The sequence below is a fragment of the Chiloscyllium plagiosum genome, chromosome 6 (genome assembly GCF_004010195.1).
Source record: "Chiloscyllium plagiosum isolate BGI_BamShark_2017 chromosome 6, ASM401019v2, whole genome shotgun sequence".
In the NCBI taxonomy this organism is placed as follows: domain Eukaryota; kingdom Metazoa; phylum Chordata; class Chondrichthyes; order Orectolobiformes; family Hemiscylliidae; genus Chiloscyllium; species Chiloscyllium plagiosum.
This window is the reverse complement of record NC_057715.1, coordinates 619,190-635,095: the sequence shown is the minus strand read 5'-3', so window position 1 is coordinate 635,095 and position 15,906 is coordinate 619,190. Positions and strand designations below refer to the sequence as shown.

Below are 15,906 nucleotides of genomic sequence, written 5' to 3'. Positions count from 1 at the left end.
TTCTGTCCAGTTTCTCGAGCAATTTCTGGTTTGTTTGACTGGCTACATTGCATCAATTGTATGACACAATTATCTTCTGCTATAAATTCTGTGTCCTATGATCCAGTTCCACAACCCGAAAGCTAGTGCTCCCAAATAAACCTGTTGGACTATAACCTGGTGTTGTGTGATTTTTAACTTTATACACCCCACTCCTCCTCCACATCAGTGAAATTTCGGCACAGCCAAGAAGCAGCATGGTGCTATTGTGCGGACGAGAATGAACGGTAGGGAAACAAGTGACAGTACGAATCAAGATGAGCTTATAGCTCCTCATAGTCAAGTGTCGTCGACTCGAAACGTTAATTTCCCCAGCAATTTCTGTTTTTATCACTTCACCGTCTGTGTGGAAGCAACATCGCCTGCAGATTTTTTTTAAAAACTAGACTTTGTCATTACAACATTAAGTTGCTCCCAACTCAGTAAATCTCGTCATTTAACGGCTAACCGTGCCAGCAAATTACAAATCTGGTTTTAACTTATTGCTCAGCTCAACGGTTGAAATGTCCGTTGGTCTTCAGGCGGTCCGCGTGCAGCTGCGACGGCGCGAAGACGGCTCACCTGGCGCGAGGAGAAGTATGTCCACTGCACGCGCTGGCAGCAAGGGGGAGGGGGGGGGAGGGGCAGAGAGCACGAGTGCGGGCGGCTGGGGAAGGGACAGAGAGCGCGAGCAGCAAGGAGGGAGGAGCACAGAGCGCGAGTGCGAGCGGCAAGGGGGCGGGGCAGAGTGCGAGCGGCAAAGGGGCGGGCAGAGCGCGAGTGGCAAGGGGCGGAGCAGAGAGCGCGAGTGCGGGCGGCAAGGGGGCGGGGCAGAGAGCGTGAGTGCGGGCGGCAAGGGGTCGGGGCAGAGAGCGCGAGTGGCGGGGGGTTCAGAGAGCACGGGCGGCAAGGGGCAGGGTCAGCGAGCGCGGGCGGCAAGGGGTAGGGTCAGAGAGCGCGCGCGGCAAGGGGGCGGGGCAGAGAGCGCGCGCGGCAAGGGGGAGGGTCAGAGAGCGCGCGCGGCAAGGGGGCGGGGCAGAGAGCACGAGCACGACTGCGGGCGGCTGCACCATGAAGCCGGCGGCGCTTTGTATTTGTGGAGCGTTGCTGCTGTTCCTAACCGCCTTCAGCTCGTCGTCTGCCTCTGGTGAGTGTGGCCACAGCTTCGTCCCTCAGGTGTCTCTCGTCTGTTTTATTTATTTTTGTTTTTCAAGAGGAGCAGGGGAATCTCCCTGTCAGGACCTGGCCTGACTGGATAACGGGACGTTTTAATGGGACAGAGGTACAAGGAACGTTACCTTTTCTTCGTGGTAGGGAAAGTAAGAAGGACGTTCTGGTACGAGTCGTCAATATTGAGAGGCACAATGTTTGTGAAGTTTTTATCCCCAACTTTGTTTTTGATGGAGGGATGTGATGTGCTATCTTGCTGTAACGTTTCCATCGTTGATGTGGAGGACCCCCCACAGAATATATAAGTACAAGATCAAAGGGTCATGCAATCTGAGCCAATGTATTGAGCAAGCCTAGATGACTACTCCATTCTAACCGATTAAAGAATTAGGTGCAGATTTCGATTGATTAATGTGTAAATCCCAGGATTTCTGTCAAGTCACCACCACAAGGAACTTCAGGTTTTATCAGAGTGAAGTTAAAGATCTCACAACTCCAGGTTATAGTCCAACAAGGTTTATTTGGAAGCACTAGTTTTGGAGCGCTGCTCCTTCATCAGGTGGGGTAGGACCTGGCGTTGTGTAGTTTTTGACTTTATCCACCCCAGTCCAACACCAGCTCCTCCACAACAGAATAAAGGTCAGGCCATCTTTATCAGTTTCCTCATTTCCCCTCCCCCCACCCTGTCTCAGTCAAATCCATCAAATTCAGCACCGCCTTCCTAACCTGAGATCTTCTTCCCGACCTCTCCGCCCCCACCCCAGTCTAACCTATCACCCTCACCTTGACCTCTTTCCACCTATCACATTTCCGACGCCCCTCTCCCAAGTCCCTCCTCCCTACCTTTTATCTTAGCCTGCTGGACAAACTTTCCCCATTCCTGAAGAAGGGCTTATGCCCGAAACGTCGATTCTCCTGTTCCCTGGATGCTGCCTGACCTGCGCTTTTCCAGCAACACATTTCCAGCTCTGATCTCCAGCATCTGCAGACCTCACTTTCTCCATCTTTATCAGTTTCCAGGCTGAAGCTGTGGGCACTTAATCCATTTATTCACTATAGTTCTTGTTTTACAGTGTTAATACTCTTAATGTTTATAGCACATTGGGTTGCCCTACTTGCCAAAGTTGTGCTTTAGTGCCATAACAACATTCTAGTATCAAGACTGCTAAGGTGACATTTACGTGAGCACGTCTAAGTGTTTATTTATATGATTACATCTCTTTTGTGTAAATAAACTTGAATGTTGTGCAACACTATTTTCAGTGTAAACAAAGAATGTTATTTATACAATTAACCCCAACTTACTTAAAAAGTACTTCACTGTATTTGCTGGGCCTTCAGACAAATTGGACTATAAAATACATCAAGATTTTAAATGAAATATTTAAGAAACGTTGGAGGTAAAATTTAGACCATAGTTAAAAGTAAAATACTGCACATGTTGGAAATATGTAATTTAATCAGAAAATGCTGTCGCAACTTGGCAATCCTGGTAAAGTTAATAGAATCATAGAATGCTTACAGTGTGGAAGCAGGCCATTCGGTCAATTGAGTCCACAGTGACCCTCCAAAGAGTATCCCACCCAGATCCACCTTCCTTAGCCTATAACCATTCATTTCCCATGGTTTTCCTCCACATCCCTGGAAACTGAAGCAATTTAGCATAGCTAATCCACCTAAACTGCACATCTTTGGACTATGGGAGGTAACGAGCATGTGGAGAAAACCATGCTCGGAGAATGTGCAAACTCAACACAAACAGTTAACTGAGGGTGGAATCGATCCCAGGTCCCTAGTGCTTTGAGGCAGCAGTGCTACCCACTGTGCCACCCTATGTTATTTTGAATCTATACTAATAAAATTGTGTATATGCTGAAAGAACAATTAGTTTCCATTGAAGATTATGGGGGGAGGGGATGGTTAAAAAAAATTGAAGTAATGATCCCTTTGAGTTCCTTTTTGACTGCTTCCAGAATCCTTTGGACGCAACTTCCAGATCATAACAATTTGCTGAGCTTTGTTTTTAAATATGATTTTCCCTTGCTTTTTAGTAAGTATTTTCATACTGTGTGTCTTTGAAGAAACCCAGGAGAACAGTTTCTGCTTTCGTTCTGTATCCAAACACCTCCAATTTTGAATTGCTCTATAAAGCTATTTTTAAATGTTCTGTGTTCTGAGGAGAAAAATCCCAATATCTCTAGTCCCTTGACACATCAAACCCCTCATCTTGGCAATATTCAAGTAAACCACTTCATAGCCAGGAGCTGAAAGACTTTATAACTTCATTTTTAAGCTCCTTTTCCTCTGTGTTCTGCCGCAATCCGGTCAAACATGTTTTGATCCTAAAGTTTTATGAATGAGTAGTGCATAAAATTGCATTTTCGAAATTTTCTAGTGGTTCCTGTTGACGATATAGGAAAAAAAGGATAATTTGGGCAAATAAACAAATGTGTTACAGTGCAAAAGAGGGCATTTGACCCATCACATCTATACCAGCATTCTGTGCATTTTCCCTGTAATCCTGCATGTTATTTCTATTTGTGTAATCATCCAATGCCTGCTTGAATGTCTCAGTTGAATCTGCCTCCATCACACTTGCAGGCAATGTATTCTGAATCCTAACTCTTCGTTGTGTGAAAAATCTTTTTTTTTCTCACAATTCATTTATTTCTTTTGCAAAATGTATTAAAGTAGTGTCCTCTGGTATCAATCCTTTGAAAAGTAGGAACAATTTCTTCCTACCCTGTCTAGACCACTCGATATTTTGAAAAGTTCTGAAAATTCTGCTCTTAGTCTTCTACTATTAGGGAAAACAGTCCTGACCTATTCAATCCTTGCTCATAATTTAAATGCCTCAGTAGTCACACTGAACAAAGACAATGTTGTTGAGAATACAAAGATACAGGCTACTATACTAGACAGGGTTGAGGTTCATAAAGAGGAGGTTTTAACAATCCTGGAAAATATGAAAATAGATAAGTCCCCTGGGCCGGATGGAATTTATCCTAGGAGTCTCTAGGAAACCAGAGAGTAGATTGCCAAGCCTTTGGCTTTGATCTTTGTCATCATTGTCTGCAGGACTAGTGCCAGAAGACTGAAGGAAAGCAAATGTCCTCTTGTTCAAGAAGGGGAGTAGAGAGAACCATGGTAATTACAGACCAGCGAGCCTTACTTCACTTTTGAATAAAGTGTTGGAAAGGGTTATAAGGGAGAGGATTTATAATCCTCTAGAAAGGAATAAGTTGATTAGGGATAATTAACATAGTTTTGTGAAGGGTAGGTCGTGCCTCACAAACCTTAGAGTTCTTCGAGAAGGTGACTGAACAGGTGGATGAGGGTAAAGCAGTGATGTGGTGTATATGGATTTCAGTAAGGCGTTGATATGGTACCGTAGGCTATTGCACAAAATACAACAGGCATGGGATTGAGGGTGATTTGGTGGTTTGGATCAGAAATTGGCTAGTTGAAAGAAGATAGAGAGTGGTGGTTGATGGGAAATGTTCATCCTGGAGTTCAGTTACTGGTAGTGTACTTCAAGGATCTGATTTGGAGCCACTGTTGCTTGTCATTTTTATAAATGACTTTGAGGCATAGAAGGATGGGTTAGTAAATTTGCGGATTATGCTAAGGTCGGTGGAGTTGGAAAGATAAGCTGCAGAGCTGGGCTGAGAAGTGGCAAATGGAGTTTGTTGTGGAAAAATGAGGTGATTCATTTTGGAAGGAGCAACAGGAGTAAAGACTACTGGGCTAACATCAGATTCTTCGCAGTGTCGTTGAACAGAGAGAGCTCTGTGTCCATGTATATAGATGGAGGAGAAAGTGAGGTCTGCAGATGCTGGAGATCAAAGTTGAAACTTTATTGCTGGAACAGCACAGCAGGTCAGGCAGCATCCAGGGAACAGGAGATTCGACGTTTCGGGCACAGGCCCTTTCCTGAAGAAGGGCCTGTGCCCGAAACGTCGAATCTCCTGTTCCCTGGATGCTGCCTGACCTGCTGTGCTGTTCCAGCAATAAAGTTTCAACCATGTATATAGATCCCTGAAAGTTGCCACCCAGATTGATAGAATTGTTAAGAAGGCGTACATTGTATTAGCTTTTATTGGTAGAGGGATTGAGTTTCGGAGCCACGAGGTTATGTTGCAGCTATACAAAACTCTGGTGCAGCTGCACTTGGAGCATTGCACACAGTTCTGGTCACCGCATTATAGGGAGGATGTGGAAGCATGAGAAAAGGTTCAGAGGAGGTTTACTAGGATGTTGCCTGGTATGGAGGGAGGGACTTATGAGGAAAGGCTGAGGGACATGAGGCTGTTTTCATTAGAGAGAAGAAGATTGAAAGGTGACCGCCCTGCCTGCAACAGTAGTAGACTCGCCAACTTTAGGGGCATTTAAATGGTTATTGGATAAGCATATAGATGAAAATGGAATGATGTAGGTTAGATGGGTTTCAGATTGGTTTCATAGATCGGTGCAACCTTGAAGGCCGAATGGCCTATGTTGCGCTGTAATGTTCTATGTGCTCAATCCTAGCTGGTGTTATGTCATCAGCAACTTGGAAAGATTCAATTTGATTCTTTCATCAAAATTGTTCATTATAAATTGTGAATGTCTAGGTCCCAAGAACTAATCCAGTGGAGTTTCCATGTTCGCCCTTTACTCAGAAAAACGCCCATTTCTTGATTATTCCTGTTAGCAGATAGGAAACCATTCACAATCCATGCAAATATAATACTGTCAATTGCATGTCTTTTGATTTTTCGCCCTAGTCTCTTTTAAAAGGACCAAAATTGTATGCAGTACTCCAGATGCCATCTTACTTGTACAGTTGCAGCAACACTTTGTTATTTTTATACTCTGTCACTTTAGCAATAATGCCAAAAAATCAGTTGCCTTCCTTATCTTTTGTGCCTGCATACTAGTTTTCTGTGATTTATGTGCAAAGACACCCAGGTCTCTCTGCACTGAACAATTCTGAAGTTTCTCTCAATTTAGATAAGTTGCTTTTTTATTCCTCCAACCAAATTGGAAAATCTCATTACCCACAGTAAACATCATCTGCTAAATTTTAGCCCATACACCTAACCCATCCATATTCATTTGTAAATGTATTATTTTTCTTACTTTTCTCACCTATTTTAGTACAGTATTCAACCAAGGATTCCTTTCTCACTGTGGTTGACAGGGGCTTGAGCCATGTGTGATCAATCACCTGCACTTCTGCCCCAACTCCTTCCCAGACCGATGTAAGAGTTTCCCTTTTCCTCACTTTCCAACCCATTCAACCCATCCAACTCTTCATTCAAAGGATCATCCTTTACCATTTCTACAGCCTCCAGCAGGGTGCCACCACCAAGCACATTTTCCCCTCACTTTCACTGTCAGCGCTGCACAGGGACTGTTGTCTCTGTGATTCCCTGGTCCACTTTTCCATCACTCTTAATACAGATATACAATCTCTTATCCGAAACACTCAGGACCAGCTGGTTTTCAGAATTTGGAATAAGTGAGAGTTCAACAGTGAACTTTTAAAAAATCTTACTGAACAGCAGACTCACTGAGTACTACAGGCCCTGAGACAGCGCTGGGCCATGCCTCCTCTTCTCTCTTACCCCCCCCCCCCTCACTTTCCACACGTTGTATTTGAGTGATATGCATCGAGTGGGTGTGGAGTTGGGTTAACTGTTTGCACGCCCTTTCACACCTTAAATTACTATCCTTTCTCTACTTCTCTTTCACCACAACTAGCAATCCCTTTATCTTTTGCACTGGCCTTCACAGCATTTAGAGCCCCTGCTGCTCCTCCACCTCCGTCAAAAGCATAAAACCCACCATTTTGTAACTCCTTTCAGTTTCAACGAAGAGTCATATCTTGTATGAAATGTTAACTTGTTCTCTCTCCACAGGTGCCACCAGACCTGCTGTGTTTTTCCAGCATTCTGTTGGTTTCAGGCTTTCAGAATCGGCAGCATTTTGCTTTTATTTATTAGACATTTGGTAGGGTGTCCTTCACTGATTTTTCTTAAAATTTATTCATTCACAGGATGAGGCAGCATTTATTGCCCATCCCTAATTTCCTACAGGGCAGTTAAGAATTAATCATATTGCTCTGATTCTGGAGTCACATGTAGGCCAGACCAAGTAAGGATGGCAGTTTCCTTGCCTAAAGGACTTTAGATGTTTTTTTCTGACAATCAGCAATGGATTCATGCTCATCATTAGACTCTTAATTACAGATCTTTATTGAATTCCAACCCCACCCTCTGCCATGGTGGGATTCGAACCTGGGTCCCCAGAACATTATCTGGGTCTTTAGATTAACAATCCGGTAATAATATCACTGGGCCATTGCCTCCCCTTTTAAGCACCAGAAGATGGCAGTTGTGTTGCAATTGCACTGGGCCTTAGTGAGACCGCTTCTGGTGTATTGTGTGCAGTTCTAGTCTCTTTTTCTTAGATACATTTGCTATAGAGGGAGTGCAGAGAAGGTTTACCAGACTAATTCTTGGGTTAGACTGGAACTGTAATTTAGAAGAATAAAACGGGATCTTATTGAAACATAAAATTCTGACAGGTTGGACAGACTGATTGCAGTAATAATATCTCCCTAATTAGGTGGTTCAGAACAATAGGTCACAGTCTCAAGATATGGGTAGGCCATTTTGAATTGAGATGAAAAATTTTTTCACAGCTGGTAATCTTGTGGAATTCTGTACCAGAGAGAGCTATGGCGACCAAGTCAGAGTCATCGAGATGTACAGCATGGACACAGACCCTTTGGTCCAACTGATCCATGACGACTAGCTATCCTAACTTAATCTAGTCCCATTTGCCAGCATTTGGTCCATAATCCCTGTAAACTCTTGCAATTCATATATCCATGAAGATGCCTTTGAAATGTAATTGTACCAGCCTACTCTGCTTTCTCTAGCAGCTCATTCCATACAGCACCACCCTCTGCATGGAAAAGTTCCCTTTAAGTCCATTTTAAATCTTTCCCCTCTCATCTTAAATCTATGCCCTCTAGTTTTGGACTCCATCACTCCAGGGAAAAAACTTTGGCTACTCACCTTATCCATTTTATAAACCTCTTAAGTTCACCCTCCGTATCAATGCTCCTGGGAAAATAATCCTAGCCTCTTCAGCCTGAAGAAGGGCTTATGCCCGAAACGTCGATTCTCCTGTTTCCTGGATGCTGCCTGACCTGCTGCGCTGTTCCAGCAACACATTTTCAGCTCTTCAGCCTCTCCCTATAACTCATATCATCCAACCCTGGCAACATCCGTGTAAATCTTTTCTGAATCCTTTCAAGTTTCACAACATTTTTCCTATAGGAGGGATACCAGAATTGAACGCAGTATTCCAAAAGTTGCCTAACCAATGTCCTGCACAGCTGCAACATGACCTCCCAACTCACATATTTAATACATTGACCAATAAAGGCAAGCATGCCAAACACTACCTTCACCATCCTAGCTACCTGCGACTCCACTTTCAAGGAACTATGAACCTGCACTCCAAGATCTCTCTGTTCAGCAACATTCCCCAGGATCTTGCCATTAAGTATGTAAGTCTGAAGATTTCGACCCCCGGCAGGGTCTCTCGTACCGCGTTTGGTCAATAAACGCTCACAATCGGTCTGGTCCTTTAAGACTTCACACTTTATTTTTCATATGGCCAGGCACAGATCGTCTAGAAATATACACTTCCGTGTTCCTCAGAGGAGCTGTGCACATGGGTTTTTGTACCATGAGCCAAAACCCCAATCTCCCCATCCAGTGCCTTCTGTTATTTGATTGACGAAGGTGCTGATATTATTTACATGCTCGGTAATGTTCTCGATTACGTCAGTAATCCCCATCATACACTTGTCTTTAACTATGTCGCAAACCCCACCCTCTTTGGCGAGTAGGTAGTCAAAGGCGTACTGGTTTTGCTGGGAGAATATATGTAATTCTGAGAGCATGTCCTTAACTCCTGCTAAGGCTGAGGCCGTTTCATTACCCAAGAAGGTGAGACCACAAATAAGATAATTTTGGTTTTGATGGCTAATAATTTCTGCAGATCCTCCAAAGGAAATTGTACTAAGAAATACATAGCCCACAGAGTGAACTTTAATACTGCCCAAAGCCTTAACACACCTCCAATGAGCACAGAATTCAGGTGAAACTGAACATTTGGCAGGGAAACCCCCACCCCATTCCCAGGTATTTGGGCAGAGAACAGTAGTTGGGGAAAGTGTCCCTACAGCTTCAGCACAGAGTACCTATTTCATCAGGAACGAGGAAGTTGGTCGCTTTGCCTTGGCTGAAAAAATAATAACCGAGTTTAGTATAGATAATGGAGGGGGCTTCCCAATAAGAAGCAGGCCTGTCTTTGTGACTACCCCGAATGTATGGGTAGTCCATGGCTACAAAGTATGGTTGACACCCGCTCAGTAAAAAGAGGCGGGTCTTTCGGTAAGAGATGCAGTTATTGTCCCCAGATTGGTCCCTTACATACCACAATTGGGAAGATGGAGGTGCCATTAGGAGGTCACATTAGTAAAGGTGGGTGCCATTACCCATACCACAAAGGGCCAGAACACCAGCAATAAGAGAGACACACTCCTTCAGTAGGTATACACATGAGAGGCGAGGTCCCTCAGAGGAACAGTAGTGGTTGGTATAGTTGACCAAAGCGCATGGAATAGTTTTAGTCACGTTCACATAAGTGCGACTCCATTCCATACCGTTGTAACAATTCCGATTGGCTACCCCGGACTTATTAGAGGAAGTCCACAAGCAACTAGCAGGTGGGGATAAGTAATAGTCAAAAGAAACATTACGTCCGGTAAATGCCTTGGAAGCGTTCCATACTCTCTTGTTGGGATTCGTGAGGGGCAGAGCGGTCAGAGGTTTTTGCTGATTTGAGGGCGTGGCTAACCACTTCATCTGGCCAAATTTTTATTGTGACTTTGAAGAAACAAGTTAGTGAAAGATAGCATTTCCCTCTTCTCTTTTGCGGTGTGCAGACTTAGACCTTTTGAATAGAGGCAAAGCTTACCAGGGCTGCGAATAGCACAATGAAATTAAACTGGCACAAAACACCTTGACAGGATAAAGATCATTGAGACTTGTTCTGTAAATGAACTATCAGATCTACTTGATGAGTTGACCACTGCAACAATATTTCTTGATAATGTTCCATGCATCAAAGGAATCAGTTTCTCAGCACACAATGACATATTTTCGACATAAATGGTACACAGTCTCTGGTTGTAAAGGATCACACAGGTAAACAGTCCCTTCTTGAGCACCAATGCCAGCAACGAGCCCACATAGCAGGGTAAGTTCGGTCTTCATCATAATGGTCATTTCCCGATCAAGGATTGGGATATCTTAAAAAAGAATAAGAATTACTATTCGAAGCATGCAGCTATATCTTAGTAGTCTGGTTTGATTCTGGTTCCTCTCTCAGTTCCCCATCGTCTCCATCTCCATCATATTGCTCCTTGGAAGGGGCTCGTGTGATGACCTTGTAATGATGGAGGTAAAACCAGGCAAGAGTGCCTGGCAACCTTAACAGCAGTCAGGGTGGTGAGGAGGACCTGGAAGAGTCCTTCCCATCAAGGTTGGAGGACGCGACGCGAAGAGCCCGGTTCAACAGTTGGAACACTGTCAAGAGAGGGGAGCTTCTCATGGGCAGCACAGACTTAGGAGTGAAGACCTCGCAAAATTTTAGTCAACGAGAGAACATAGGAGGACATGTCCTCTGTCACGTGATGGAAGTAAATAGAGGAGGAGGCATCATTCAAAGTGTGCGGAAAACTCGATCGTAGACTATTTCAGCTGGGGATAAATGAGTTTTACCCAAAGGCGTGCACCGTAGGTGGAACAAAACCAGAGGCAATAACCCAACCCAGGAAAGTCCTGTCTCAGAAGTCAACTTGGCAAGTTTAGCTTTCAGAGTCTGGTTACCACATTCCACCTGCTCTGCAGCCTGTGGGCAGCGAATTTCAAAGTGGGACCAGAGTGCCTTTGTGGAGAAAGTAATCAATTAGAGCGATGAGGCTCGGTATCGCTTGTTGTTTCGGTGGGTATTCGGAGATGGATGGTTGAATTACATTTAGTTTTAGAGCGATCTGAATGGGTTCGCAATCCGTAAGTCTAACATGGAAAGATGTTTCAGCCCATATATCAGGGTGGACTAAATCAAGGATATCCCAACTTTCATGGTGCAGGAGTGTGGCATTGTGAGAGGTAGACTTTGTATAGTAGAGGACAGTCATCCCTCCTTGGAGTATTTGCAGATGATAGCAGTGTGGGTCAGCCCTGGTGATTGCATATTGGACCAAAGGGCCCAAGTCTTTAGCATGATGAGGCAGATTGACCTTCTGGCTGAGGTATCTGCTTGTTTCCACAGGTGAATGGATATTTGAACATAATCTGCTTCACCCTCAGGCCCGGTGACCTTATCTAGGATCCATTCAGTACCAGACAGCATCCAAGGAGCAGGAGAATCGACGTTTCGGGCATGAGCCCTTCTTCAGGCTTATGCCCGAAACGTCGATTCTCCTGCTCCTTGGATACTACCTGATCTGCACTTTTCCAGCAACACATTTTCAGCTCTGATCTCCTGCATCTGCAGTCCTCACTTTCTCCTCCATTCGGTACCAATCAAGTCCCTAAAAAAAAATCTTCAAGGGATTGGTCTTGGTCTGTCCGATAAGCAAGGGTGACATGACTTCCAGATCTTTGGGGGTTAAGGTCAAGTGACCACCATTGGGGTTTAGTGGACAAGTTCAACTGTGTTGGAATCAAGTTGGACACCATCAGGGGAACAGGCAAGTTTGACTTAAAAGACACACAGCAGATTGCAGGATAATGTGGTAGTAATCTCAAAGCAGTGGTCCAGGGAATAGTCTTGGAAATAGACAGGAACTGGATCAGAAAGTGGATAATAGTGGGTTTCACCTTGAAAGCCAAATAATCTTTTTGATCTTCTTAGAGATTGGAAGATTCATTGTCAGATTTCACTGAAGACATTGAGGCCCCCATGTCGATTAGAAAGGGATACCATCTGTTTTCAACTTTAAGAAAGATTGTAGGTTCCTGCTTATAAGACAGGTTGGAAAGGAAAGTTACTTAGTCATTGGGAAGACTGATTGTTTTGCATCAGAGGGTGATTATATTTAGGGAGATTTTCCCAGCTATCATAGGGGTCCTGAGGGTAATTTCCATATGCGCTTCCTTGGTTGCCCCCTGTTGCCTCTTTAGGGCAATTAGCTCAATGAAAAGGATGGCCACAATTAAAGCAGCCTTGGGTCGGGCAGTCACGAGCCCAGTGATATGGGTTGCCACATTTGAAATAGCTCTGAGGGAGTCATCTGGTGGGGACCCCTCTACCATGTCCATGACCGTGACTGCGAATGGGTGTAGGGCCGCCACTGCAACGCACGGGTAATTGGTGTGAAATCTCCTCCTGCGCAGCAAATTCTGACTTTGTGGGTCAGACCTTTGCCTTCACTATGATGTTTCCACAAAGCCTTAACAGAATGATGGAGTTAATTAGGATTAACGTCGACTCAGTCCAGATTATTTGTCTTGACTGCTGTGACGACAGACGGTGGCAAACAGGTCAATAACACGGAGTTATATTTAGCATTGACAACATGGAAATTCAAAGCTCGATCCCCAGAATAGGACTCATAACATTCTTGGAAGCATTCAAGAAAATCTTCAGCGGACTCCTTACTTTTGGGGTGAAGTTCGGGGATATGAGTAAGGTCAATAGGTTTTGCCAGTATGGCGGATGTAGCAGCAAGGATATCATCCATTCATGGCTGATTCTACAACATTAGCAAGGGCAGCAAAATCATTATGACTAACGCGTTCAGTGAACCAGGCATATTCAGTGCGGGTAAGGATTTGTTGAATAAGGGCCCAAAGGTCCTGGGCAGTGCCGTCATAAACTTTAATGGTGGTGTTTAGGAAATCAGCAAACTGCTGAGGAACCTTGTGGCGGTCTGGCCATTACTGAGAATGCACATAATTTCATGGGGCTTCCAGGGACAGTAGACAAGGATAGTCACGTTTTGACCGGCAGCACCAGTCTGTGGATTCGACAGTTCTCTTAAAGCGGTATGTTTGGACCGGGTATTTTATCTCCTGAGTCCTCAGAAGAGGAACTCAGCGGGGTTTCTGATCATTGTGGCATGGCACGGTAAGACCTTTTAGAAGATTGGCGAGATTTTGATTTTTGTTGACTGTGAGTGTTCCAAGCTACAGAGACAGTAAACTTGGGTGGGGCGGAGGAGTAGGCGTGGCTACGGCAGCAGTATATGTCTGAGGATAAGCTGCAGTTGCTGAACTAACAGTAATCGGACGAATATGAGAAGAAGCAGCATTAGTGGGGGTAAATCCAGGCGGGAGAAATATAGCGATCGGTGCAACAGAACAATGGGAATTTGAGAATTAGGTGGAACAACAGTTTGATAAGCAGGAGGTTGAACAGTCTGTGGGGAAGGGGTTAGGACAGGGGGCACTTGACTTGTCGATCCGGCAGGGACTGGAATAACCGGGGGTGCATTAAGATTTGCTTGTGGATTAAGTGGGGGTGGGGAGGCGGTAGAGGAACATCAATTATCTAAATCTGAATTTTCATTGTCTCCCACACCCAAACCAAGGCCAACCATCGAACTGCACAGTTCTTTTTGTTTCTGTGATGTTTGACTTAAGCACATTCATTTTTGAGGACCTCAATAGATTTCATGGTACAATCATTAGTTAATTCATTTCCCAGTTTGGTGGCAATATCCTGCCATGAGTGCAAAACCGATTCTTTGTGGCTTTCACAACAGAATTGTCACCACAGTCCAATCAATTCTGTCGTTTTAGAGCTCAGGCTTCGTTGTCAAACCAATTGTTGGGCTGATTTAGCCAACTGAATACTTTTTAGGGCCACCCAATGGCCACTGCTCTTCACCCAATGTCTTATTTAAGGCACCAGAAGGCTTTTGCAGGCTTTCAGACTTTTCCGGATACTTCTCACATAGTTCCACCAATGAAGAAGATGGATCTTCCATCTTATCTATATTATTGCCTATCTTAAACAACCTACCTTTCATAATCCTGACTTAAGACCTTCACTGTTTAACAACCCGTCAACACACAACAAAATTAATGACTTCTGCAAACCCTTCTCAACTTTCCAAAACCCTCTTTAGTCTGATTATAGTGTATCGCGATACTTCCTTATTTCGTCTTTCACAGAACAATTTGGGAATCAATTTAGACAATAACAATCTGACCGAATCTGGGTCCCCGACCCCCTTTTTTTTTAAAAAAGAGTCCCCGACTCTGTTTCAGATCCACAGGTCCTCGACCTGTTAGTGGGAGTCCCCGACCCTGCTCTTTTTTTTTAAGAGAATTCTTACCAGGACTGAGACAATAGACATCGAAGGGTCAAGTCAACCTCGACTTGAATGCGAGGAAATCCAAACGCAGAAAATCCCCCACGTGTGGTCGGCTGATTCCTCAACACTCAATAGTGGGGGACGCAAGGCTCTTACACCACTGTTCACAATCTGTCTGTACCGAATCCGCATCACAGAAACCCCCCCGGCTGTGTGTCTCGGTTCAGCAATCAGTCAATAAACACTCTCGATCGGTCTGGTCGTTTAAGACTCCACATTATTTTTCATATGGCTGGGCACAGATCGTCCAAAAACACGAAAGTGTTTAACCTCCATGCTCCTCACAGGAGCTGCACTCATGGCTTAAAACAAATATTTTTATACTTTTCTTAAAGAAAGTTACAGGCCATAATCGTACAGTACATTCAGACAATTACCAATCAATTAGAGTCATAAAGATGTACAGCATGGAAACAGACCCTTCGGTCCAACCCGTCCATGCCGACCAGATATCCCAACCCAAACTAGTCCCACCTGCCAGTACCCGGCCCATATCCCTCCAAACCCTTTCCTAATCATTTATCCATCCGAATGCCTCTTAAATGTTGCAATTGTACCAGCCTCCACCACATCCTCTGGCAGCTCATTCCATACACGTACAATCCTCTGTGTGAAAAAGTTGCCTCTTCGCTCTCTTTTATGTCTTTTCCCCCCTCGCCCTAAACCTATGCCCTCTCATTCTGGACTCCCCAACCCCAGGGAAAAGACTTTGTCTATTTATCCTATCCATGCCCCTCATGATTTTGTAAACTTCTATAAGGTCACCCCTCAGCCTCCGATGCTCCAGGGAAAACAGCCCCAGCCTGTTCAGCCTCTCCCTGTAGCTCCGATCCTCCAACCCTGGCAACATCGTTGTAAATCTTTTGTGAACCCTTTCAAGTTTCACAACATCTTTCCGATAGGAAGGAGACCAGACTTACATGCAATATTCCAACAGTGGCCTAACCAATCTCCTGTACAGCTGCAACATGACCTCCCAATTCCTGTACTCAATACTCTGACCAATAAAGGAAAGCATACCAAACACCTTCTTCACTATCCTATCTACCTGCGGCTCCACTTTCAAGGAGCTGTGAACCTGTACTCCAAGGTCTCTGTTCAGCAACTCTCCCTAGGACCTTACCATTAAATGTATAAGTCCTGCTAAGATTTGCTTTCCCAAAATACAGCACCTCGCACTTATCTGAATTAAACTCCATCTGCCACTTCTCAGCCCATTGGCCCATCTGGTCCAGATCCTGTTGTAATCTGAGGTAACCCTCTTC

At 44.5% G+C, this 15,906-nt stretch overlaps 1 protein-coding gene across 2 annotated transcripts in view; it reads left to right on the top strand.

Moving 5' to 3' along the window:
- The first annotated feature begins 1,026 nt into the window (after positions 1–1,026).
- The window catches only part of tmem123 (transmembrane protein 123), a 30,035-nt gene continuing 15,155 nt past the window's right edge, over positions 1,027–15,906 (top strand). For both annotated transcript variants that reach the window (XM_043691128.1, XM_043691127.1), the window contains exon 1: positions 1,027–1,165. In XM_043691128.1, coding sequence (XP_043547063.1) covers positions 1,090–1,165 — 76 coding nt within the window. In that variant the 5' untranslated portion in view covers positions 1,027–1,089. The remainder of the gene's footprint in view (positions 1,166–15,906) is intronic.